General features: G+C 39.2%; 1 protein-coding gene across 2 annotated transcripts in view; it reads right to left on the reverse strand.

The window, feature by feature from the left end:
* Positions 1-27,559, reverse strand: part of TBC1D14 (TBC1 domain family member 14) — a 64,956-nt gene that overhangs the window by 11,947 nt on the left and 25,450 nt on the right. The window contains exons 1-10 of one of the 2 annotated variants that reach the window (XM_068188629.1): positions 21,024-21,172; positions 16,851-16,969; positions 14,175-14,257; positions 12,042-12,159; positions 10,456-10,562; positions 9,549-9,629; positions 8,035-8,129; positions 6,963-7,034; positions 5,542-5,670; positions 2,484-2,593 (exon numbers count right to left, since the gene is read on the reverse strand). In XM_068188629.1, the coding sequence (XP_068044730.1) occupies positions 2,484-2,593; positions 5,542-5,670; positions 6,963-7,034; positions 8,035-8,129; positions 9,549-9,629; positions 10,456-10,562; positions 12,042-12,159; positions 14,175-14,257; positions 16,851-16,969; positions 21,024-21,026 (917 nt within the window). In that variant the 5' untranslated portion in view covers positions 21,027-21,172. Of the gene's footprint in view, positions 1-2,483; positions 2,594-5,541; positions 5,671-6,962; positions 7,035-8,034; positions 8,130-9,548; positions 9,630-10,455; positions 10,563-12,041; positions 12,160-14,174; positions 14,258-16,850; positions 16,970-21,023; positions 21,173-27,559 lie in introns of those variants that run through there. The other variant, XM_068188628.1, reaches the window with a different exon arrangement.

Here is a 27,559-nt window from a genome sequence, read left to right on the forward strand (position 1 = left end):
ACCATATTAGGGACCATTTAAATAAATTTGGCATATACAAGTGTGTGGGGAAACTGTCTAGTGTTGTTGTGAGGCCACTTTCAATTATCTTTGAAACATCCCAGTGATCAGGGGAAGTTCCTGAGGATCTGAAGGAAACAAATAACACTCCTATCTTCAAGAGATAGGATCCAGGGAATTACAGACTGGTCAGCTTTATCTCCATCCCTGAGAAAGTAATGTACAAAAAACTCCTGGAGATTATTTCACAACACATTATGGGCAAAAAGGTTATTGCAAGAAGCCAGGATGGATTTATGAAAGCAAAATCATGCCCAGCCAGACTTGGTAGCTTATCCAATGGGATGACTGGCTTGGTGGAAGAGGGGAGAGGAACAGACACTGTGTATCTTGATGTTAGCAAGGTTTTCAACACTGTATCCTATAAAATCCTTGCTGATGAACTGATGAAGTACGGATTAGATAAAACAGTGAGGTGGACTGAAAACTGGCTGGAACTGTCAAGCTCAGAAGGCTGTCATTCAGTGGCATGAAGTATAGCTTTGAGCCAATCCACTGGTACTGTACTCCAGCATTTGATAGGAATCCAATGCTTTAAAATGTCTTCATTAAGGATCTAGATGATGGGTTAAGACTGTACCCACAGCACGTTTACAGGTGATATAAAACTGGGAGGCTGGTGGCTGATACCACTCCACAGTGACCTTGAGACACTGGAGAAATGAGCCAAGAGGAGTTCCATGAAGTTCAGCAAAAGGAAATGCCAAGTCCTGCACAAAGGTTAAGAAATAAGCCCAGACACAAGTTTATTTGGGAAGCCAACTGGCTGCAAAGCAGCTTTGCAGAAGAGGACAGGGAGGCTGTGGTGGACACCAAGGTGAATGTAAACCAGCAATGTGCTTTTGCAGCAAAGATTGCTCACAAACTCCTGGGCTGCAGAAGAAACACCACTGCCAGCATGCCAAGGCAACTCATCCATCTACTCAGCACTGGCAAGCCAGCTCTGGGCTTCCCAGAACAAGAGAGATATGGATATACTCGAGCAAGTCCAGTATGAATGTGATGAAAGGCTTGGATGTGTGACACAGAGGGAGAGGCTGAGCAGGCTGGTAATGTTCAGCTGGGAGAAGAAATGGCTTGGACCTAAATATCTAAAAACACTTGATAGGAGGATGAAAACAAGAAACAAGAAAACAAGACAGAAACAGACTTTTCCTAGTTGTATCCAGTGAAAGGAAAAGAGCCAACAACCACAAAATGAAATACAGGAAATTCCATTTTAAACATAAGAAAATAAAAAACTTGTTAACTACAAGGGTGGTTGAATACTGTAACAGAGTTGTCTGAAGAGACTGTGACGTGTTGTTCCATGAAGATACTCAAAACCCAACTGGACAGGGTCCTGAGGAAGCTGCTCTAATTGACTGTGCTTTGAGCAGTGGGTTTAGATTAGATGATCTCAGAGGACTGTTCCAATACCTCAGAAATTCTATGATCCCATGAAAATTAACATATTCAAACTTTGACCTTGTATTGGACTGATTTACTTTAAAAGCATTTTTGTCTAAGAGATTAGCAACATGTTGAATGCTACCAACTAGGTCTTTAAGATCAGGGTACTGCCAACGACATCCAAGTAAAACTGCATTAACACTACAAATATTTTCCAAAAGAACAGCTTATTAATGTCAGGAAAAAACTCCCGCTGTTACCACTGGGCATTTGTTCTTTTACTTAAGGTATTTGTCAGATACCTGAGAACAGAAGAAATTGTCAACAATGTAAGGGCAAACCAATTTTTCACAAAAAATCTTTCATATCATCCCAAAACTGACAATGAACTCTTGCTGAAAAAGAGACCTTTTAACTACCCCAAACCAAGGTCTGATATGCACAAATGCAAACGCTCAATTTGGAGTGCATAATACCTCACTGAAATTTGGCAGAAGTGCAAACAAGATCTCTGTCTTTTTTTCTCTCTAAGGAAAATGTTCTGATTATACTAGAACTTAAAGGAAAGACAGTTGCATCTAATAAAAAGACTAATTGCCCATCTGCTAAGTGGAATAGCTTTTCTGTAGCTTTGAGTTTTATGTTGTATGGACAAATGTTTTAATTATGCTTTTCCTGATCTGTGCAGGATAAAGTACACATTTCAAATGCAAGACTAGAAATATTTTCTGAATAGACAGCCCTGGTACAAACCTGCACATGCAACAGACAAATTTTCTCAGAAGGTCAGCATTATTTCAGAATAAGCTTCCAACTTAACACAAGTACAATTCAGGTTAGGCAAATGTTAAACATCACAGAAGTATGTGGGAATGATTTGGATTGACAACTCAAGAACTGAACAAAAAAAATATTGTTCCTCTATCTTGGAACAATATTAAACCAGGTAAAGAACATTCCCATTTCTGTCATGAACACTGACATGGAGCTATATGTCATACAAATTAGTAATTACTCTTTTAATGTCTTACCAATCAATTAAATAGATGTCTGGAGTTAAGTTATTTTTTTTGAAGTGGGCAAATAACTTTGGCAGATTTTCTTCAAAGAATACCTCAAATGCAGCAAAGTAAGTCAACATCTGAGAAAATATAACAGGGAGAAAACAAAGAGTTAGCTGTGTTTATTAATAAGCTTAAATGTATTATCTGTTGTAGGATTAACACTCTTCAAAAATAGGATCAATGAATTACATGATACTATAAAGAGCTAAGCATTTACATAAAAGGCATCATCTGCAAGCACTAAGAGTTTAAGATCCACTCTATATATGATTCTCATACTAAACAATGTAACATTTTCTTTGGGTCTTGGCCAGCTTCCTTTGGAAAGAAAAATACCAGCAGGAGAGAAGTTTTTGGCTGATTTTTCAAAATAATTATAACAGAATGGTATTTATGCTTGTGGCAGTAATTTAATATTATACTGAATAAAATCCAAGACCCAATGGAACATAATGAAATACAAAACTAAAATAATGTTAATACTCCACAGCAACAATGAAGAGTCCAGTATATTCCAGTCATAAATCACAACCTAATGCCAAAGCTATTCTAATAGTCTAACATCAATGTAATACCACACATTCTACATTTAGATAATAGGCATTTGTTTTGCAAAAAGGAAGATAAGAGTTTCACACAAAAAAATTCAAAGACTGGGACAAAACATCTATGCAAGAGAAACAGTTTGTAACTGACATCATAACCCCTGAACTTCATTGCTTTAAACACAAAGACTTTTATGCTATTTTAGAATTCAAGTATTTAGTCAAATTTCATAACAGAGAACATGTTAAAAATATCTTCCAATTCAAGTAAGAGTTAAAAACAAAAGATTATTTAATCACTATCCCTAATACTATAGGGAGAAAAGCTAAGCAAAGTCCTTTAATGATTCAGTAATAGAAATCCCAATAAAAGCAACAAAGAAAGGCTGTGATTTCTTCGAAGTATGACTTGCAACAGCATACTTCTCCCCAAAACATCACAACAGTAAAGGGAAAAGGGATCCTTTTGGAGACTTCTGTGTGAAATCCTTTTAAAGAATGAAAAGTTTATCTCCCAGGTTTTTTTAATGTCCTTACAGAAGTATTTCCCATTTCCTCTGAATGAAGTGACAGATGGTGGACTACTTTCATTAACAGTGACAGACAAACACCTGAGCCTGGTAGTCAGTAAGAGGCTTTAAGTCAATCAGAGATGGTGCATGCTAGAGAAATAATTGAAGTTATTGAAATCTCTGAACCGTCAGTTACAAAGAAACACCTTTATGTCAAACATGACACCAGAAATCCAGGAACCCACTTTAGAGAACTGTACCCCTGAAACAGCTTCCCAGTGTGGATTTTTAAATGCATGAAATCCAAGCATCTATGAGACTTGTGAGTATAAAGAAGGAAGCAGGTAATGCATCAGACAGTCCTACTTCCAAAATAATCTGCTGGCACCACTGTAAAATAATGCTAGTGAAGTTCCTACTTTCAAAAGTACTGCAGAAGCAGGACCTTACACATAAATGCTACAGTCATTTCTATTGATAGTAATGTGGGCAGCAGTACAAGTAGTTGTTTTGACCAAATCAACATTCAACAAGACTTTTCCTTAGTGGTAATAAAAAAAAATATTGTTTAATAAAATTAACCAACAAAAGAAGTCAAGATAAACCTGTATAAACTACTATTATTCACACAACTAACTTACACTGGTGTTATTTTTTATTAATTTACTATACAACTAATCAGCATTTGCTTATTAAGCTGACACAAAAAGATGAGGGTAGACTGCAGAATAGTATGTTCACCACAGAAAGCAAAAACTGTCTCACTCAAGTGTCACTAGTCCCTTTGAAATACCAGATGACATTTTCCTTGTGTTGTTAAATCATGGGTTTGCTTTCATGACATTAATATTTCATGTATCACCATCTCTGCCCTCTGTAAGCCCACAGTTATCCCATAGTCCCTATTTGGCCAGGCTAACAGAACTAAACAGCACTATCTGAAAGAATAGCAAACCCCACTAGCTCAGCTAAAACAAATATTTATCTTATTCTATCCAATTCAATTCCAAAACCATCTTCACACAAACCGTATTTACACACTGAATGCATGAGCATGTCCTCCTTTTCCAAGTACTGTAATGGAGATAGCTGATCCTGCTCCTAGCAATGCTGTCTGCCCTGTGGCACATTTGCCCATGGTATGAACTGATGAAATTCAGGGACTGAGCAGGGAATACTTTTCCAGCACAAATACTGATAGGATTTCTAGTGTCTACTTTTTAAGCAACAATAGTGACTGTTGTCATCATCCATTCTCTTGCTTTTCTTCTTGCATTTGACTCTTGAGAGGCATATCCTATTTTCATAGTGCTAAGAGGTAAGAAAGAAATACAGAATGCCATATATTTTATAGAAAAATACCTTTAAAGTAAATTAAAGCCACATTTGAGGAGATGTGTCTTATTTTGCTAGTGTACCTGCTGACATGGAATTTCAGAGACTCTAGAGAAAATGAAGCAATCAGTTCCCAGTGAAAACTTGAGGGGTGAGAGGTTTCCTTCTCTGGAAAGCAGCCTGTGGGACTCAAATACAGCTGCTACAGGAAGATATGGAAAATCTGCTTCTCCCTACAACAGTCTGTTTTTAGCAACCTATTAGCCTATGATAAAAAGTACTTTCAAGACACTTTTATCAACGTGCTTTCAGCTTTCAATTGCAGCATTGTTGAAAACCACCTACAGTAATATTCTCATAGCTACTCTCTGAGCATCATAAAATAGCTACTCAAAAATTTCATTCACGTGTCTTGTTCAAAAAGGTTGATAGGGTGATCTTTGATTGGGTTTGACTTTTTTGAGAGATTCTGCATATGTGTGTTGGGTTTTTTTTTTTGTTTGTAAAGTGTTTTGATTTAAAATAAATTCTGATTTATTTTCTAAGCCACTGAAAGCATAGATTTTTATTTTTTTAAACTTTTCCTACACATTATCCACAGCATGTTGATTACAGGTTTTTTTGCATACTTACAAGGCCATGGTCCACACGGAAAAATGCCATCTGACAGGGCTTATTTAAAAGGTTAGAAAAAGCAATGAAGGCATCTGGAGTATCCAAGTTCAAGATCAATACAGCTGCTATGAACGACATGCCCTGCACCTGAAGAAAGGAGAAGCGTTACCCTTTAGCAGTAACTCTATTATATTGCCTCATTTTGTCCTCATGTTCACTAGTATTTGATGCACTCACTGAGCTGCTGCATCTTGAGAAATGTTCAGAAAAGTAGGACTTTTTAACCCACATGCCCCTTGATATCACATGTTCAGTGCATGGAAGCTAACAATTCCCATGTTGTCTTCTTTCAAAGACTCCATGTTGAACTCCTAGGATAGGCTAGGTTGAAAACACTCTCATATATACAGAATAAAGATTTTTTTTTTTGAACAATAAGGTGTTTCAAAGTAATCCCTTTTCTCCCAGGGATGGGTCATCTAGAGCCTTATTTGAGCAAAGCTGAACCTTAACTCTAGAGACAAAGCCTGTACTTTTGTTTTTCAATAAATTACCAGCAGTTAAAAACAATTGCACTGATTCATTTAATAAACAAAACCACTCTAAGATTATACTCTTGTTTCATTTACCATAAGCTCATGATATTGTTCCCTTTCTCTACGCAGTCTCTTGTGGAATCCAGGCAAACCTCTCTCACCCAGAGGGTGCAGTGCTGCCATTGCGAGTCACGTGGAGCGAGGTGTGATTGTCATTCCTGCAAACCTGAGGAACAAGCTCCTTCCCAACACAACAGGTTGTTTCTGTGCCACGAGGCACAGCAGCTGATCTGCCCTTTGTCTCATTTCCCAGCAGTCATGTTCAGCAGCTCTTGCTAAGCATTTTGTGCTACCTACAAAGTAGGAACACCCCCTCTTTCCACTTGCCTTGTCTAAAACTGCTCCTCAATAAAGAAAAAACCTCTCTGTATAACCCTGCTCTGCATACAAAGACAAAATGAAATCCACTCAGCCCTCTCATAATCAGTACTCCAAACACTATGAGCTCATGTAGCTTCAATGGGCATTGCTTTAGAGACTGGTCGAGAAATTCAACAGAGCTACGGCACAGAAATGACGATCATTTCAATTCAACAGCAGTCTCAGTAAGACTGGTACTAACAACAAGGACATAACTACACCTTGTCTTTGGTTCCAATTTTTAAATTATGTACTCTTCAGTACAAAATAGGATTTTTCAATTACTTAACCTCTAAAAAGCTTAAATCCAGCAAAATAAATGTTATACACACTTCTCAAGCATATACTGGAATAGAAAAAAGCACACACAAACCCCCTCCCAAACCATTTAATACAGGTCTAAAAATGACTAATTAATAAAATCCTTCTTCCTCTTAAAAAGTATCTCCCTCCCCACCCCTGAAAAATGAATTCTTCACTTACATAGCCTACATCAGGTCTGTAACAAGTATAGGCTCCTAAAATACTGTGCAACGTGTCATGGTAAGGACCACCCTATAATTAAACAAAAACAGCACAATACATCTGATTATACAACAAGCATGTTAAAAAAACTTCAGTGCTACAGATGGTCTCTATTACTGCTGACAAAGTAGCAGTAATACTCTTTCCCAATGTAGCTTAGAACAGCTGAACTACTCCAAATAATTTTAGCTTTAACAGAATGAAACAACTCTCCAAACCCCATTTATTATAAATACATACAGCTCCTCCAATACATTGATTAGATATTAAATACTTATACAACAGAATGCAAGCCTAAGAGATGCTGGCCTACAGGCCAGCAGCATCTGGCAATAGTGCCAAGGAAGTAGAACAATAATGCAAACCACGTAATTGTCTGAGACTGGAGGCAAAAGTCAACCATGAAGAAAACACTCAGAACAACAATATGCCATAACACAGGAAGAGCATATTGAGAAGGACATGTACAGCTAAAAAGAATTTCACATTGCGGACTATTAACAACTGCCGTATCTTACACTGAGTACTATAAATGACTGAGAATTTCCAAAGGGAGAAATTTTTTGTCTAAAAATGTTGATTTATCACAATCTAAACCTTGTAAAGGACTGCTGAATCTGTGGATAGAAAGACAACAATCTGATTAACCTGAGTCACTAAAGCACACTAAAACCATACAGGCCAAATCAGTTTTGCATCAAGCTAAAAAAAGGCCAGCCAGTCCCATTTGTTTGAGATGTTCTCTCTCACTGTGCATTTATAACCAGCAATGTTGATTTCACTGACTTCGGAACAGTCACTTGCATCACTTCCTCAAACAGAAACAAGCATGAACTGTATTAGATAAATCATAATGATTACCAAATAGTTTGGGGTTTTGTATGCACTTTGATGTTACTCTCCTCTAATTATTTCTAGTTTTCCAAAATCTCTAGGAACTTTGTCCTCGGCCTGTTCCAACCAAGGGACAGGCCAGATTACGTAAACTTAATTTCCCCAACACGCCAAGATAAAAGTTAACATTGCTTACTTGTTGGAATATACAGAGACTAGGAAATGTTCTTGAGATATCCAGTTTTATTAACTCCAAGCTTGCTTCCCTGTCAGCTGCGGAAAACCCAGCATCTGCAAAAGCCAAAGTTACTACATTTATTACAAACATTCAGTGAACATTCACTCTTGTTTTTGTTTTCCAGCAAGGTTTACCTTTTGCACAGTTAATGTATTTTGATGTGAATGCTAGGGAACAAGGCTACATAGAGACAGAACAATTGCCCAGTTCAGCAGACAGGCTCAGCAGAAAGTACGTCCTGACCTAGACCAACCCTACAGTGCCCCGCGCCCCTCAATATGTTTTGAAGTGAAGTGGGGAAAGACACAGGGCAAGGCAAGTGGTCAGGCACTTTTCCTGTATCTGCTGACAAATCATTGGACAGATACAAGCCTGTTAACTTGTGACCCCTCACCACCACCAAGGCTTTCCAGTGGATCCTGAAGTAGCTGCCTCTGTGAAAAAGCTGTGGTGGAAGAGGGAAGTACTAAAGCAGCCTGTGATGGATGCCACCTATCCCTACTACCATGAAAGCTCTCCTTTCAGCTTCATGTTTATTTAGACTTTGTAGATCTTGTAACTGATACTATAATACACTCTCCATAACTGAGACAGATCCTGTACCAAGTATATTTCTATAGCATTAGTATTCATTCTGGAATCAAGATGTCTTATTGGTATTGTCTGTTCTGTCTAGTTGGGAATTACCTACTGCTGTTTACTGAACAAGCTGTCAATAGACAAGGAGCATCAATCACATGAGCATCTACACTCCAGAAAATAAAGTGCAAGAGGAAGCTGGAAACATGCTAGGTGTTATCTTATTTAAGATACAAACAATCTCAAGGGAACAAAGTGGGAATTTCCAATCAAAAATATTTTTCTGCTTATAAATGCCAATATGTAATGTTGTCCTTTTTTTTTTCTCTGTTCAGTATAATTACTTACTGAAGGCAATTTCAATCATTTGCATGTAGTTTCCTAATCTCTCAAAAACAGTCAACTCTTCCAATCAGTAAATCTCAAACTACTTCATCTGCAAAAAAAACCCCTGCTGCTCTCTGAAAAACACCTATGACTTCAGCTCAAATTTGCAATAAGGGACCAAAATGCAACTTTCTGCTCTAACCTGAGTTGCAATCCCAAAATTATAGATGCAGAAAAGTATTTTAAGTGTTGCAATTCCAGTGATAATCCCTGAACTACTATTTGTAGTTTTCCTACATATTTGCTTCAAACTAAGAACTGTACCCAGAGATTGTTTATTAAAAAAAAAGTTTGAACAAGTGTGGTTTGTACTACACCAGAATTTCATTGAGAAAAACGCAGCTATTGCTTGCTTTCACAAAAAGGCATTTTCTTTTTACCAGAACACAACTTTATAGCTGATTTTTTTGTTGTTGTTGTTTAAAATATGTGATTTCACTTTAAGGAACTAGTCTACAAAACGTCTTATTCTGTAACACAGCTGAAATCATTTACAAAAAGCATACCTTCACATTCTACTTCAGGCCCTCCTGTACTAAGTGATCGCCACTTCTCTTTGGCACGAGCCAGGCAAATATCATATAGTTCTGGAAAAAGAAAAACACAAAACCAAGTGCACTATGTGTACATGCTCATGTCCACTAACCACCCACCCACCAATGCTGCCCTAGGCATTAACGGTAGCAGAACTTCTAACTGAGTTAAAGTTTTGGAAGCAGTATTCCACTCACCTGTAACTTCATATTAAGTGAAAAGGAAAGGCAATCTAAACTGCATTTCACATTCAAATATTTGCTTTTTCTTGCAGAACACTCATGTTCAAAACTACAGTCCAAATGGATAATTAGGAAATCTAGCAAATTATGTCAGGTAACTAAGCAATGCACAGAAAAGCAGCACAGTACAGCAGGAGTACAGGCAGCCTACCACATTTTCATGCTGGAATTAATTACGTAAGTTAGTCCTTCAGAGCTGAATTTTTCTGTACTCACAAGTAATAGATTATTTCTATTTTCACAAATCAAAGTACAAATATTACCAGGGGTCTGTTAATCTCTTACAAACCTGTTGTCTTACTTCAAAGGAAGTACACTATAAACATATTCATATGCATTTCAAAATTAACAACAATTTTATGTTTCAAAAAGAAGAAAAAAAATGAGTCACTAGTTCTGACCATCTCCTTCCAACATCAAAGCAAGACACAGTGACAGCAATTCTCAGAATCAATTCACAGCAGCAGTCCTAGAACAGCTACAAGATTAAAAGTCACTATTTTTGAACAAAACACATCAAAGCAGCACAAGAAAGCATAACTAGATAACATTTCCTCACACCCACACCACAACAGGCACAAGAATGTCCCCTTGCTATTTCACTCTGTAAGAAATGTCGACAAAACAGCAGCCTCACCATGGGTGATGTTTAACTCGTTTCCAATTGCCAAGCTCCAGACTTTGCCTCTCACGCTCGGTGGAATGCCCTGCCACCACAGCTCTCGGACTTTACGCGAACAACACCTGTTTAAAGTAAAACGGGTTATTCTAAGAAATATTTCATTGCCAGCTGAATTGCAAATATATCATCCTATCACTGCTGATGGGATTCAAACCAAAATGAATGTCAATGGCCCAAGAAGTAAAATACAATTTGCACATACCCATTCTTAAGTACTATTTTGCTTTGAACTGCAAAGGAAATCTTGTTTCCTTCCAATGTAACGGCTTTATATTGACAGAAGCACAGCAATCCCAATACGCATAATCTGCAGCCACACTTGATTAGCAAAAATAATAGGGAAAAAGTAAACAAATGGAAAGGAAGTCCACACCTATGCCACTGCCTATGCTAAAGACTGGACAGCTCCATAAAAGACTAAATACAGGAACAAGTTATGGAAGTCTATCCTCTGTCATCACCGTGCTGTGCAAAGACATGCAGCTTCCCACCTATCTTTGCAGCTCTGTACCTCTGGAAAAATGCATGAAGATGTGACAATGATTAACTTTTAGGTGGGAACTAGAAAGACATTTTAACAGAAAACAGGCTTTGAAATAGATGCAGCTGATATTCAGAAATCTGAGAGCCCAGGAGGAGGAACAAAATAGCACCTAAGCACCAATGAAAAGCAGTAAAACCACGACAATCCATTTATCTTTCAGCAGTTTCCAAAACCTAAAATATAAAACAGTGAATACATTGGGGAATTTCTGCATTTATAAACCAATAAAGGAAAAGGTGACCTAATTTTTACAGCAACGATGACAGATGCATCTTCAAATACTGAAGACAAACACGAAACACATTTTCCCACAAATTCTGTCCATCTATTTAATATATAGTCTCAGGATAACTGAATTCCATTGTTAAGCAAATTGCAATTCTGAGTGCTGTTGGTTTATAATTTATGCTGTTGTGGTGGTTGTATTCGGAGTGCTGGGGGCGTTTTTTTTTTTAAGATGACTAGCAAAGACCACCGAGGTGATTTATCAACTGCCTGTGCCATGTCTTTGAAGGAAATCTTCTAGCACTTAATATAATTAACTTTTTCCCTATTTCTCTTTTCCATCATTTGATTATTCCAGCATGTATACCATTCTAAAATTAACGAGGCTTCATAAACCATTCACATACCTCAACCTACACTGATATTACATTAACAGCTAGGTCAAGGAAAGCCCATTTCTGATAAACAGATGATGTTCAAGTACTATGCCTTATGCTTTACATCCTCTACCACAGATCACTCCTCAGTGCTTCACAGTTTCTGAGTATCTTCAGCCTTCATTAAAGACAAGTAATAAGACTCAGCACTGCATCACTTCTAACCACCTCGCAGAAATAAAGATGTTGCTTATTTCTTTTGTAGCTGTTCAAGAATGATTTTCTAACAAAAGCTTCCAAGATCACTTAAAATTTAGGCTTCCTAACTTTGCAACTTCTCTTCAGGATATAGCCTGTAATTTTTAATTAAAACTCAATATAACATACTGTCTTACATAGTTTCCCAGTTGGGTAAGATTTCATTGTTCCAAGTTAAAACAGCATTGCCAATGCTGTCTTCCAGTTTACAGCGTTCTTCCAGTTGTTTCTTTCTCTTCTGGGCTTCTTTAAGCTCTGCAAAAAAGGAATTTCCTTTCTAAGTTAAGAAAACCAGAAACTGAATATTCAGTTAGTCATGGCTATGCAACCATGTAAAGCACACTGTGTTCACCCTGAAGTACAGTGGACTGTTTGAATTCTGAAAAATTCCCAAGCACACAGCAAGCTGAGCAGTGACTGCAAATGCGAATAAAGAACGAACTGGAACGGTAAGATTCATTTTCCACAGATGGGACAAGGGGAATTGGATAATGTATGACTTCTTTGACTCTTCAAATCTAACCACACTATTAACTTTGAATTAACACCTCAGACAGCCAAGAGCCTCACCTAGTAGAACAGGTAGGAGTATTTCCTAATAAAGTCCCACCCCTTTTATAGCAGACTCAAAACACAGGCCAAATGAATACAAATTTTTATTTTGTTTCCATTCATTCATTCATTGTCTTTCACTCTTCTATTACCATTTAGGTATACTGTCAAGAAATCACAAGAGCCACATTTTCCACTTCACATATGGATAATCTAAATGTTACACATCCCAAATGGAAAAACCTTCAGTTCACTAACAAGAAAACATATTTAATGTCTAGTTTAGATGTATTTTGCAGTTCTGAATTATCACTCAGTAGTTCTTCCTGCATTACCAATTACTGCTTTTTCCACTGGAAAAATTTCTTAGACAAATGCAGGCTGTCTCTACAGCAGGACATGGGTGTGTATTCACATGCTGCCCACAGTATGGGGAGGTGCTCACCTGGCAAGCAGAACTCACTGAAGAACAGCAGTCCCATGAACAAGGTCTTTGGAATGGACACATTTTACCTGATGGATCCTCTTTAAAGCCCCACAGAAGCTGTGCCTGAGCAGAACCATAACAACTGCCTCATAATATTTACAGCTTTGATACAAGCTCTTTGCAAGCCTGCTGAAATGCAGGCTTTCAATTTTTCTCTAACCAACAAGAGGGTTTTTACAGTCTTTGGTCTCCTGACCTCTCGACAATGTATCACTCTGCAAAGCTGCTCATCTGGAGTGGCTTTAGGGAAAATGGGTTTGTCTAGGTATTTATCTAGACAGAATGACATACTCCAGTTCAATGAAGACAGCACAAGGACCTGGTCCATCACCTAACAGTCATCCCATTTTCCCTAACCCACCCACCCTACATGCAAAGAAAGAACAGAGAAACTCCTTTAGACTACACATACAGTAGCTGGTATGTTGAACAGGAGTCACATGAAGTTAGAACCTCACTGGTGGGTATATGATGATCAAAATCACAAGAGGATACTTCTGTCAGTGTGTCAACTGCAGAATGCAAATAAGTCCTGTGTTCATATACCCTTTTCCCTGTTTCATATGGTTCAAGGGTCTGGCCAGCTGGAAAAAAAATATTTCCAGTAGCTCCCACTGGATGCAAAACCCAAGTCCGAATTATTATTGCAGTGCTTGTTTTTAATTAAAAACCCAGATGGTCAAAAATATCAGGCAAAAGAAACCACAACCATCACCTCTACCTCATGTTCATGGTATACTGTTACTAAGACACTTCTGTGAAAAATATCAAGAAATTATGAGAAAATCCTTGAGAAAGATGTAAATTTTAAGTGAGTGTTTATCAAATGAACATAACTCACATATTTTCCTATGTGAAAAATTATGTGTTTATGTACTACAGCCTGAACAGGTTGCTTCCAGCATAAAACTGACAAATATCCTGCAGTTTTAAGTCCAGTCTTCACTAATTTGATCAACAATTGATTCACTATATTATTACATTTTTAAGCCAACAAATAAATGTCACTCATTTAAGGGTTATGGATTGAAAAATTATTTCCTGCTGGATTCTACGACCATTTTCTTTTCAGCTTGGGGCTGTGCTTTTCAACAAAACAACCTTTGTTCCACTCTCTTGGGAGTGATCCTTCTTTGAGAAGAAGCAGAGATCCTTCACATTACAGAACAACAGACTGACACAAGTGCATTCCAGGTTTAGAAACGCCTCTGAAGACAAGAAATTCCATCACCTCTTTTTTTTGCTTGAACCACCATTTCTTCGTACTGCTGCCTATGTTTCTGAGCTTCTTCTGCTGGTTTTGCAGGAAGGTTCCTAAAAAAATAATATTTACAGTTGGCACGACTGTCTAAATAAAATTCTAGACACTTCTAAATGAAAAGCACACTCTGCTTCCTGTCAAAATATCCAGTCAAAGAGCAGAACAACAGATCCTTGGAAAGAATCTTTTTTTTGCCAGAGTCAGCAGAAGGGAAGAACACTGACCAGCTATGACTACGTTTATCCACAAAATACGCTGAGTAATTTCCTTACGTTTGGTAATTTCAGCATTTTTATTATTAAACCAACTGAACCCACTGAGTGATCTTCATAAAGAGAATATATTGGTATATACAAAGCTGGCCCTTTTGGATTTGAACTGCTAAGATACAGGACTATACTCTTTTTACTGTTCACCTTAAGAGTTATACCCACAACTTTCTTTACCCACACATAATGACTCCCTAACCCAGCCTTTTCTCCTCTGCTCTCTGAAACCCCATTTCTATTTTAAAGACTTAACTCCTTCCCCTCTCTTCTAGAACAAGTGGCACTGAAGTCATCCTCAATATTCTCCACTTTTATTAATAATAACAAAACATTTTGATTTGTGATTAAGGCTCTGCCATACATATGCATGTGTTTATATGTTGGAACACATGACCTTTCAGCTAATCATATTTGTAATTAACATAACCATAGTATCTCTTACAACTACAGGATCAGCAAAACATCAAAACAGGAAATGACGAACTATTTTGTTCTTCTGTATTGTAGAACACCGTATTTTATTCCTAGAACAGTTTATATCTTTGGTTAATAGAAAAGCTATGCAAAAATTCACTTTCATGTTCCTGTAAGGTGTCACACATCAGGCAGCTGACAGCCCCCAACACCATTAATAGTTAGCATGCATTACTATTCATGTAAACACAGTGCCTGTAACGTATACATAAGCATGTGATACAGGCCCATGAGTTTTTCCAAATCAAAATTGTTAGTAGAAAAACAAAAGTAAATTTTCACTTTGGTGAAATGTTGGTTTGTTAACCAGAGAGACCAATCTACTCTTTTTCCAGCTTCACTTCAGTAAATTGATCTGCATCTTTTTCTTTAAATCCAAATCTTTAGAAATCATTTAAGTAAGGGGAAGTTTGGAAAGGAAAACCAGATGAAAGATGTCAAGTATTGCTAACTTAAATTCTACCACACAAATTATTGGCTCTATGTCTTAACACTGCCAACATACACGTGAGATGGTATTTAGTATCTATTAAAATTCAACTAATGCTTTTTCCAGTTGAAGCTAGAGGCACTATGGAATATTTATTGATTTTGTACTGTGAAGTTTAACCTAAGCCCTACAAATGAGCGTGATATCAAGAGTGGGTATTTTGAAAAAAAAATCACCTCACTCCACTTTTCTGCCTGAAGTCTTAAAAAGGAAACTACTCAAAGACTAGTAGGTAAACATAAAAAAATAGTATACAAAGTATAGGTAAACAATTAAAAAAAGATTCCTTAGTAAGAGTCAGATGACAGCATTGGTGTCCGGAGCAGTTTTCCCATTAGACGAAAGAAGTGATGCTTCAATTGTCTTCAATTTTAAAAATACCTTTCTGCTACAAGTTCCTCACTCTATCAACAGTAGGAAAGAAAGCAAAATCTGAACATTCTCCTGCAATGTAACACTAACTCCATCTGTCTGAACACTGTACTACTCAAGATTAACCCACAAAAAAGAGATTTTTAACAGACAGGTTTTAAATACATAGATAAGCTAGTACACTTTGTTTCCAGTTGTACATAATAAAGCCTGCTATAACAAATAATCACTCTTACATTTTTCTACATCTCCCAATGCCTTGCCACACAATCCATCAGCCAAGTTAGAAAGTTCCTTAAGTAACCCTACAATTAGACTACTTTGATATGAGCATTTTTGTTTGTTGACAAAAACACAGATCTATGTTATGCCAGTTCTTCACACCAAGCACAGCTAAACTAAAAATGCAGATGTCATGCCCATAAAGCCAGCTCACATTCGTGATCAGAAACTGACTAAGCATGACTGAAATTGTGTAATTCAGGAGAAAAACACGGTAAAGCAGCTGCCAGTAAATTGCTTTGGAGTCAGTTTGCATATGCAAAAATCTCCTGGCAGTAAAAGGTATGAAACAACTCAACAAGTGCTTGACAACCCTTAAAATGCGATGCTGAACTCACTGCAGAGCAATCACTATACTGTTTCATTAATTATGGAGGTGTGGTCTTTCTCTGTGTAAACAGGACACTATTCTTGCCTCTCAATTTCTTTAGCATATACCAGCTTTGTTTTTACACTTAGGTTATCTCATGGAAAATAAAAATCCCTTAATCATGATTAGAAGGTAGAATTACTCAAAACGAAAGCTCTGCTATAATAATTAACTCCCTTCACAAAAAGCCATTGCTTTTGTTATAAAATAAAGTTCTTTCTGTTTGAGTAATTTTTCTCATAATCACGCCAATTTCATATTCACAAGTCTGAAAAAATCTACTTTAGATTTTAAATTAACTGTTGAAGTTAGAGTAAGCAAATACACTGAGTTAGAAAACACTTGTTAGGTTTTAAAGAGACCCACACTGTGGCACTTCCAAAACTTACGCTGGTCGGTCCTCTAAAATAAGTGCTGTAGTGGAGAGTGGTTCAAAATCAAGATTCTTCCTCACATTTTGTTTAGGAGAGAGCGGTCTCTGAGCTCGTCCAGTTTTTTCTTCATATTCCTAAAGAAGAAAGACAGGGAAAAGTACAAGAGTGGAGAGCACCAAGATGATGCACTTGAGAATTTAAAAAGGGATCTACAAAAGTTTTCAAGACAATGCTTTCACATCTGAGCCCTACTGCAGTCCCTTTGAAGCTTTTCAACTAGAGCAACCTCAGCACTGAAAACACTGACAAAATTTATGTTCAGGAGTGAATCTTGATTTTTTTTTTCCATTCTTTCTGTTTGTAAAACATCTTAAGTGCCTCTGGCTGACAGCCTGCTTTTACAAAGTGTTACTAAGGAGTTTACAAACAGCAGACACTGAGGTACAAAAATAGGACTCATTATTTTTTTTTTTTAATTTATATGATTTTGAAACTGAAGTTAAAAATTACCACAAGCTCCATGTCTTAAAATCTAATTGTAAGATTTTTCCTATGCAGGCTGTTTTCCTATGCAACAGCTCAACAATGGGGAGAGAAGAAAAGGTTAAAATAAGTGTTAGACAGAAAGTCCACACTTGGTACAATGCCTTGGACAATCCTAAATCACAATAAAGCACAACATGCTAACCTGTGTCTGCAATCAGACGCTGACACACTGGAGCAAGACTAGCAAAGAGACACCGAGATGTCAGGGTGTGGAGCAAGTGCCATAGGAAGAGAGGCCAAGAGAACCAGGCTTGCTCTGCCTCCAGAGAAAAAGACTTTGTAGGGAGAGGAGGCGAGCACTGGGACAAATTGCCTGAGATGTGACAAAACTCCCAACCTTGAATGCATTCAAAGCTCAAGTGGATGAGCCCTGAGAACCTGGTTTAATCAGACTCTGTCCCGAGAGGAGAGTTCGCCCCTCAGAGGTCCTTCTACCCTTAATTACTGCATCACCCTAACCTATAGGAAAGGACTTGGCATTCAGGTACCATTCTATTTTTACTTTTCCTACAAACACTAGTTTAAAAGAATGTATACTAAAATCATGACTCAATGGGATAAAACAACCTTTACACAACTTCCATCTACTTCAGTGCTTGAAGTATTACAGCAAACATTAAATATGCAAAGTATCAGTGATACACAAACAACAAACATGGTCAAACAGTCCTAAGGAAAAATCACATCCACATTATATGTAGTTACTTCTACATTCAGCTTTATAATGATTCTTGCCACTTCCAAAACTCAAAGGCTTTAACGCACAGCTTTTTCATACCATTTCTATTAAAATAAAATTTAGAAAAACACAAATGTACACTATCAATGAGCACTATGAAGAATGCTCCAGCCATAGACCTTTTCCTGCTAGCACAAAGAGTTCCTCAGATGGTACTGCTTCTTTCTCTCAATCTAACCTCTCCTCTCATCAAAACTTCCTTGGGCAACAGATAGGACATTTCCAACACCATGAGGTTCATTCAGCAGCTAAAACGGGATCCATCCCTTCCAGAAAGGCTGCCTCCAATCACACCTTAAAAGGGGGAAAAACGAAAACAAGACACAATGCAAAGAATGTGGACCAACACAGCCTTGGTCTTCTACTCTGTGTTGTACAGTTCAATCCTAGTTCAAACTACTTCCATGGGACTCATGGGTACAGGTCTGTGCAGCCCTCAGGACACAGAAAATCCCTATTTTTCCTTGTCTATTAACTGGGCATTGCCTCAACAATCAATCCTATGATGACTACATTGCTGTAATGGGAAACATGGTCATGAATTTGGAATGTCTGGCTCATTAATACCAGCTAATACTGTTATGCATGACATCATGTTTTCCTTGAAAACAAGGAAAAGAACCAAGGAAAATGCATTTAAACTACAGACTAGTACTTAGCTTTGTCAAGTAAAGGGACAGTGCTCGTGCTGACAAAGCCATTCACTAAAAAGACCTCCAGAAAGAAAATAAGCAAGATAATACTATAAAAAAGGTATTGAGATAGAGAGCATGTTCAGAAAGCACAGGCTTACACTGATCACTTGCACCAGCAAACAACTGAGAGTGACCAGTGTGTAAATGCACCATCATAATGGGCTTCAGCTGCACTAGCTGCAGAGTAAATCTGCTGTACTGATAGGAACGAAGCAAATGGCTTTTCTTTCTCCCAGTTTTTATTAAGACTGATTTTTGGAGACCTTTCTCACAAATTAACACAGTCAAATATTAACCTCTCTTATTCCCTAAAGAATCTCAGAATTTGACATTAAAACATATGCACCCAATGTTTATTATAATAGAAATTCCAGAAAAGCTGCTTAATTTTGACTTATGAAAATTATATTCAGGGTCTTCTTCCACTGAAAGCCAATTGGAGAGCAAAATTGCTTTTGGAAAGTGAGAAAAGAATGTCCACACTGGGCTGCAACAGGAATTTTATTCTGAACACCCAAATTTATTTGGAAATCCCTTTCAGCTAAGCACAAAGTTCTCCAGATCAGCACTACGCATCTCCTTAAAAGAACTTCTTAGTTAAGAAAATGTTCTATTTCTAAATATGGACGGCTAGTTACAGTATCAGCACATCAGTGCAATTACGCAAATCTCTCAGAAGAACCAAAGCCCACCCTGCATTTCAGCAAGTATTCACTGGTGTTCTACTCAGCACTACCCTACAGTAAAAAAGCTAGACCAGCACAAAAATGGGAGTGGCACATTTGATCACATTACAAGTATGATTCCTTTGTACCAATTTCATCCTTTTCAGTGGTAGCCAAAAAAGAATAACAATGTCCTCTTGTGATATTATCTACAAGACTGGTTTTTATTAAGGAAAAATTAAAAAAAAAAATCAACCAAACAAAAGCGCACACCCCAGGTCCCCCCACAAAAAACCCACAAAAACCAAACACCCCAAAATTCACAGAAAACAAAAGCTCATGAAAATTATCTTTTACTCCAGTGAGAAGAGAATGCAATTTCAGAGCACAATGTATGGTACAGCAATGAAGCACACTGAAGCCTCCACAAACTAAGAGTATCTGCTGACTGAGCAAGTACAAGCATTTGCACTTGTACAGGCATATTGCAATAGGCCAAGCTACACAACAGCTCATTTTAAGCTTTTTATTTTAAATCAGACTCAAATGTCTCACATGTACAAATAATTCAGGATCTGTTTAAATGCTATGCTGCAATTAGGAGTTACTAACCTGATACGGTTGCAAGTTAATTTTAGGATCAACTTAGGATGAGCTGATCGTTTATGATTTAAAATACAGTCTTATCACTGGGATCATTTAGGCTTTCTTCCAGGTTTCACCTTTAGCTGTTCACAAGCTGAATTAGGGTTTGAAGATGTTCTATTAAGAGCGTGCTGTAGATTCAAGCACTGATTTAAATAACCCCAACCAAACAAAGAAAACCCAGAGAAACACGCCTCCCGAAACCAAGTTTAATTCTGGGTGGAACCTGCCAGCTTTGCAGTTAACATGCAAGAAGCTCTGACTGTGGTGATCCGCTGCGATTCTTCAAAAAAGACAAGCCAACCTACAAAGGGATCCTCAACAATCTTTACCGAGAGATGCAAATAACCCTCTAGAACACAGGGCAAGCGCTGAAAGACCAACTGCTCTACCCGGGAGAGCGCTGTGGGACTTCCCACACGCCCCAAGCTTCCCCAAGCACCAGCAGCACGGCAGAACCGAACGTACAATAACACAAACTGCTCTATCAAGGTCATCTTGTTTTGGCCCTGTATGTTTAAAGGCAGCCACTCTCCGACGGAGGCGAATATGAAATATTCATGCTGGGTGCCGGAGCGGCGGGCGCCAGGCTGCGGGGCTCCGGCTCCACGGGCGGCAGCAGAGCAGGGCAGGAGGGATGGCCGGCACAGCCGGGGTTCCAGCCTGCAGCGCCCATGCTCCGACACCCCCAACACCCGGCAGAGCTGTGCTGCCGCCTTCCATCCCGGCGGAGCCCCGCCTCGCACAAAGAGAATCCCCTTCCCGGTTAGCCGGTTCTCCCCCGGACTCGGTTGAGGTGACTGAGAAGCGGACGAGGCCGGGTTCACCCACAAGCGTTCAAGTCCGCACCCGCCCATCCAGCCTGCCCCGACCCCCGCAGCTGCCCCGCTCCGCTCACCATGAACGCTGCGGTCCCTCACGGGCGGCGGCGCCGGAGCCCCATTGCCCGCCCCGCACCGCGGGCCTGGCTCCCGCCGCCCGGGCCCGCACGGCCTCGCGGGCCGCCCGCCCCGCCCGGGCCGCCTCCCGCGGGTGGGTCCGGCCGGGCCGCCCCGCCCCGCCCCGCCCCGCCAGCCGCGCTAATCACCCGCGGAGCCGCCGCACACCATCGCTTCTCTCCGCCTCGCCCAGCGCTGCCTGGGCACGCACGGCAGCGCCTGGCACACGCTTCCCGCCTCCCGGCCGCCCCGGCAGCCCTGCCCTGCCCGGTGCAGATACAGGTCCATGACGGACAACCCAAGCCTCGCACAAGCTCGTCTGCATTAGCCGCAGTCTTTGTCAGCTTAGCGTTACGGGTGCTAGTTTAGGGCGCAGCTGCATTCCTCAAACACTGGCATCTCTCTGCACTGGTTTCTCACACTGCCACTTCCCCTCCCTGCGTCCCTGGCTCCAAGCCAGGCGTTTCCTTGTACCGAGTCCCGCTGCTGTGCCTTGCTGAGACAGCCTCAGTACCCTATCCGAAGTGCAGAAGCAGCTAAAACTCACCAACCCCTCATCAGTGCCGAAGGAACAGCAGCAGCGTTGTGCTGCAATACTTCCTACAGCACAAACATCTTTTCAGTACCACTCATGCTTTGTCCATCTCTGACAGCTGTAAGATATAGATATATAAATCTCTTCTACAGTTTGGACAATTTCCACATTACCTCTTGCTAAATATTTTGCTGCAATCCAGACAGAATATCAACCTTAATTTTTCTTTGTCCAAAGGCTCTGTTATTTAACTCAGTAGAGACCCAAGATGCTGTGGCTTCATTTTTGGTAGACTTGAATTTTAAAATATTATCTATTGACCTGCAAGTATTGCCATTTTCTCAGCTCTGCACTAAGGATTTCATATTCTTAAGTATCACTGACTGTGGTTTGCAACTGCCAGGGTGAATTGCTCATGATCTTTATCAATGTCTGATCCTCCATCCCATAATGATCAGCAAGGACTGATCTGAAATCAAGCAGTCACTTAAGTATTCTGCTTTCCAAGGGTGGCTTTGAAGTTAAATTATTTTCTCAGAATTGTCAGGTGTTATATCAGCTATTGTTTTCAACCTGTGACTTCATATCTATTTCACAGATGCAGTGATATGCCAAATACAGAACGGCTCACTGTTTAAAAGTTTCTCGGCTCCATTCCCACCAATGTCTATTAGTTGCAGACACCTGCCATCAAACATCTCATGTCAGAGCACAAGTCAACACAGCTCATGCAAAACACTACAGGCTCCAGTGCTAATGCTTTCTCTCATGAACTATCTGAAACAAAGTTATCACACATATCACACAAACCATTCATGGAAAGTTATAGCTATTAACACAGGCAAAAAGCAGCTCTTGAGGAAGAGCACCCTTGGGTGGGCAGTGGTATTCCTGCAGTAGATAGCTGTGCTTTCACACTGAAAATAGAATTATATTGCAGCTCTTCTGCAAAGCACTGACACAGAGAGGGATGCCTGGCGACACAGGGTAAAAAATGAAGTACTCTGTAACTCAAACCACAGCTGGCCACATGTTACATTTGGTAGCAGTCACTAATTTTATGTTGCTGCATTTACAACAGTACCTGAGACTACTTAAGCAGGTTATGCACAAGATTTAATTACATTTTATTCTTTCCACTGGCCTCACCCAGCATATGAAATAAGAACTGGACTAGAACTGCACAAGTAAAAAGAAAACTATTTTTTCCTGGTTTTTAAGTCTTACCACTACCTCAACAGTGCTTCAATGTTCCCTTCCACTGTTTCATGACTGTCTAATGCATGTCCATCTGAAATCTCTTACCTCTTCTAAATGAAATAGTTCACTAAACAAATTTCAGCTGGTGCACACCCAGCACTTCACTGCCCCCACCCCCTTCGGGCCCCTCACACCATTTCCGTGCCACCATTATACAGCCATGTGATTTCAGTATGCTGGACTGGGACAATGACACCACCAAAACCACACCTTTTGTTCTGTTCCATTAGTTTGGCTACTCTGCAATGCCTGCTGTGGGGCAATGGAAACGTGAAAGGAAAAAAGGAAAGGGAGACGGAAAGGGAGACGGAAAGGGAGACGGAAAGGGAGACGGAAAGGGAGACGGAAAGGGAGACGGAAAGGGAGACGGAAAGGGAGACGGAAAGGGAGACGGAAAGGGAGACGGAAAGGGAGACGGAAAGGGAGACGGAAAGGGAGACGGAAAGGGAGACGGAAAGGGAGACGGAAAGGGAGACGGAAAGGGAGACGGAAAGGGAGACGGAAAGGGAGACGGAAAGGGAGACGGAAAGGGAGACGGAAAGGGAGACGGAAAGGGAGACGGAAAGGGAGACGGAAAGGGAGACGGAAAGGGAGACGGAAAGGGAGACGGAAAGGGAGACGGAAAGGGAGACGGAAAGGGAGACGGAAAGGGAGACGGAAAGGGAGACGGAAAGGGAGACGGAAAGGGAGACGGAAAAAGATATGCAGCAGGACTAAGCTATCATGAAATTTGTGATGATCTTTGGGTTGGGAAACTCAGATTTGATTGTTCACATGACATCAGGCCATAAAGTAATAATTTTAATAAAGACCCTTATATATACAATAATCACAGAGAATTTAAGGAGACTGAAACATCAGGCAAAAATCAGATTATGAGACTATCCTTCAAAACTTAATGGAGAATACATACTCCTGAGTTCAGATATTACACTGTCAAACAATTTCTTAGGAAGCTTTTTATATAACTTTAAAACCAGTACAGAACTATTCTGAAATGCAATTAATTTATTAGTTACTGATCTAACAACTTGAGAAATCAGAATTACATGGTCAATCTGTGCACTTTAGTGATCTGCCACGCTCTACAAATAATTAATGGTTCAAAAACCATCAGCCCTGCTTGCTTTACACAGCTCTCTGTATGTGTATACATGTATGTTTAACCCTCTTACATTAAAGAAAGTATATGAGCAGAAGATAGCAATGATATGTCAGAACTTGATGGTAATAACATATGTATGATGTTTTACATTCCACCAGGATATCTTTCTCATCTTTAGTACCACAGTATTGTCCTGTTCCATACTTTACAAATTAGGAATGCCTAAGTAATGTAAAAGATAAGATACTACGGCCAGGCTGCGATGAAAACCTCACACTATTTGTAGGCATAATTTCAAGTGCTCTGAAATTTGCCTCGTTTTTTTCTGGGAAGCAGCTACTTTTCCTTTCAGATTACAGGGGATACACAACCCGGGCTGGCAACTGATGTGATCCCACACAATCACACTAAAGTTAAATGAATAAAATAATCCATACATCTTACAGAAAGTTACAAGTAAAGCAATAGAGTGAGAAGCAACATACTCTGTTTTGCAGTCCTGTGATCCAGCCACTGGACTATTTTAACAATTTTTCCATATACATCATATTTTGAACAAGATTTGGATTAAGGAACATTTAAAACCTAAGCATAGACAAGGCCAGGTAATTTCTTCCAAGAAAGAATAACAGCTTGCTGTTCTGAAGTCTGTTGCCTCTAATCATTCAAACATGCTATGTATCAGATGGTTCTCACCCCTCAAAGCTCACATTTCATTTGCGCTATATGTAAATAATTTAAGTGGGTTTTGGTTATATAGAGTGACATGCTTCATTAAAAATAAAAGGAAGGAAAATATTTGAAGTAATCAAAGACAAAGCATACTATGAGCCATGTTGCTTAAGAACAGCTTTTTACTGTCAAAAGCTTCAATCAGATTGTGCAGTGTAATGTTAGGAGTGACTCCAACATGAGTCACAGTAACAACAGTGTTCCTTCTTAGAACACTGCAAAGGACACAGTTTAATCTGCACATACAAACGTGTGCACACTTTCCCTAGGTACTGACACTATCTGGTACACGTGTTAATCAAATGGAAACATCTGCAAGAAAGGCCTCCAACAGGACAAGCATCTGGGAAATGTCTGAGCAAGAAAATACAAGCTAAATGGTTGTTTTATTTTACTGGTATTTTCTTGTGAGCATCTGTCAGAATAAAACACTATAAACACCTGCTTTCAGCATATCCCATAATCATTACTTCCAGGGACTGGAATTCCACTGGATATGAAAACGTAACTTTATTTCATCTGTATGCCTACTCACTGATCTCTCCACCTTAATTATCTGTGTAGTCTCAGCATCATATCCTTCTCCAAATAACCTCTCAGCAACTTTTTCTTCTGACATTTCACATTAGTGCTGATGTTACAGAAGAAAACCTACCTTCCCTATCTAGTCTCAACGCTTCTTATTGTGGCTGAAGATCATGTCAGAACTGTCTCCCTCATTCTGAGAGACACTAAAATAAAAGGAGTCTCCAAGCCACATCAACCTGATGCTAACACCACTCTGAAATGTCCAAAAATCCAGGTTAACCCCAGGATATAGAGGAAAAGAGCCACAGGAATATCACATTTCATCTTGCGAGTCCTAAAATCAGTTGCAAATATCAATGCTTGTAATCTTCAACACAGTGCAAAAGTCACCCAGGAATGCCACCTACTTTCCAATGCACAACTTGTATTTTATGCTGTTCAGAGACCCTCCATAGCACACAGTCACTGTTTTGTTTGCAAACAGTTGTCTTTGTAGGTAAGTATGTGCACACTTGTATCTAGCTCCATGAGTCCAGCATGTACACCATACTAGTGTAGGGAAAGGCACTTCACTTGATACTTTTAACCATATTCTACTTCTCCCCATTTTCAAATCTCTCTGCTAATTTCCCTTCTGCTTCCTCATCAAGACTCAGGTATCTTTAAGGGTCTCAGACATTTTCAAATTTGATGCTTGTTTACCCCTGGAAATTACAGAAAAATAAGGAAATAAGTCTACTGCATTAAAACCTCTGAGAGGTTTTTTGCACCCATGTTTGCTTCTCTGATCCCTGAAATTACCTCTGAAGCCATTACTGGTGCCAACTTCTCATATGCCTTATGAAAGCTTCCTTTGTACTCCTACTGATAAGTGTGCACCATATTTTCTCTCATCACTTGGCCAGATCCTTGTGCATTCTTTAATTTTACAAAAAAACCCCAACTGTATCAAAGTGTAAATATTCTTGAATACAATCATCTTCACTACTTAAAGTTCAGTCTTGACAAGAAGAAATTGTAGTTTTTTAAAGCTACACACAAATATAATATTTGAAGGAGGGCAACATACCTTCGTAGTGTGGCTTAAAGTGATGACTATTTTCAGGCTTTAATATTCATGAAGCTGTTTCCACTGAACTTTGTCATGCTCAAGTGACACTTCTCAATAGAGCAAAAGAAAACTATGTGCAAATACTAACAGGCATGAAAAATTTGTAATAAAATCAAGGTAAAAAACAGGACCAAGAATCCTCAGAGAAAGAAGGAGAATGAGAACATAAAATTGGCTAGTCTTCCTTCAGAAAGACACTTCAGGAAAAAGCACCAGTCTGGCTTTTCAAAATCCTTACATCCATATCTTCAGGGTTTCCAGTAACACACAGTAGCTCCATTGATTTTGCAGAGCTAAAGAACATCAGTTTTGTTTGTTGCAGCTAGTGAGCACAGTAAGAGTTAGCTTTTCAAAACCTGTATCTACCCCCATTCTTTAGTTTTAGATTAAATAAACTGGAAGATGTATAACTGAATGTATAAACTGGAAGACAGACAAAGAAAACCTTTGGGTCAAGTTTCTCAGGAGCTTGCTTCTGCTTAACACACAATTAGCACAATGAAATCTAACAAAGCTTTCTCAATTTTACATGTCAGCAATGGAAATGTTCCAGTCTCCAGTTAGAATAGGCAGTTCCAACACAATATTTTGGGGCTACACACCTGCTTTCAAAAATTTATTGCCAGCTCTGCTTCACAGCAATCCTTTGCCAAGTGTTTGTGCAATGCAACAGCCAAAGGCACGTGGCATTATTTCCAGTCTTGCTCTCTACAGACATCTATTTTCATTCAAAAACCCATGAGGGGAGGGGGGAATCTGAGAGCCTCCTGTGTGTTGCCAGTGGAAAGTTACTACATGGAAAAAAGTTTTCTGACTACGCAAAGAAGTGTTTAAGTATCTTTCTATTACCACTGGAAGACACACCAATACCAGTTGCATGATGGATCCTTACTTAATACAAATAAGAACAAACTTCCATTGATGTATCAGCAGTCAAGAATAGTTGTAATCTCTGGAATTAAGATTTTGGGGTTAGAAAGAGTTGTGTACCTGATACTCAAAAGTTGATCATTTTTCCATGAATTTGCAGCTTTCTGCATTTAAAAATAATCTTGCACTATCAGCATTCATATTCCAGGTAACGCTAATTATCAACCTGGGCTACAAAGTAACTGTCCCTATTGAGACAAAGAGAACTACTTCAAAGTTACTGCACTTCCCCCAAAACATACCACCAGCATTGAAACAGACCCTGCAGCAGAGACCAGCATTGTAACTGGTCGCA

The sequence above is a fragment of the Anomalospiza imberbis genome, chromosome 4 (genome assembly GCF_031753505.1).
Source record: "Anomalospiza imberbis isolate Cuckoo-Finch-1a 21T00152 chromosome 4, ASM3175350v1, whole genome shotgun sequence".
Taxonomy (NCBI): domain Eukaryota; kingdom Metazoa; phylum Chordata; class Aves; order Passeriformes; family Viduidae; genus Anomalospiza; species Anomalospiza imberbis.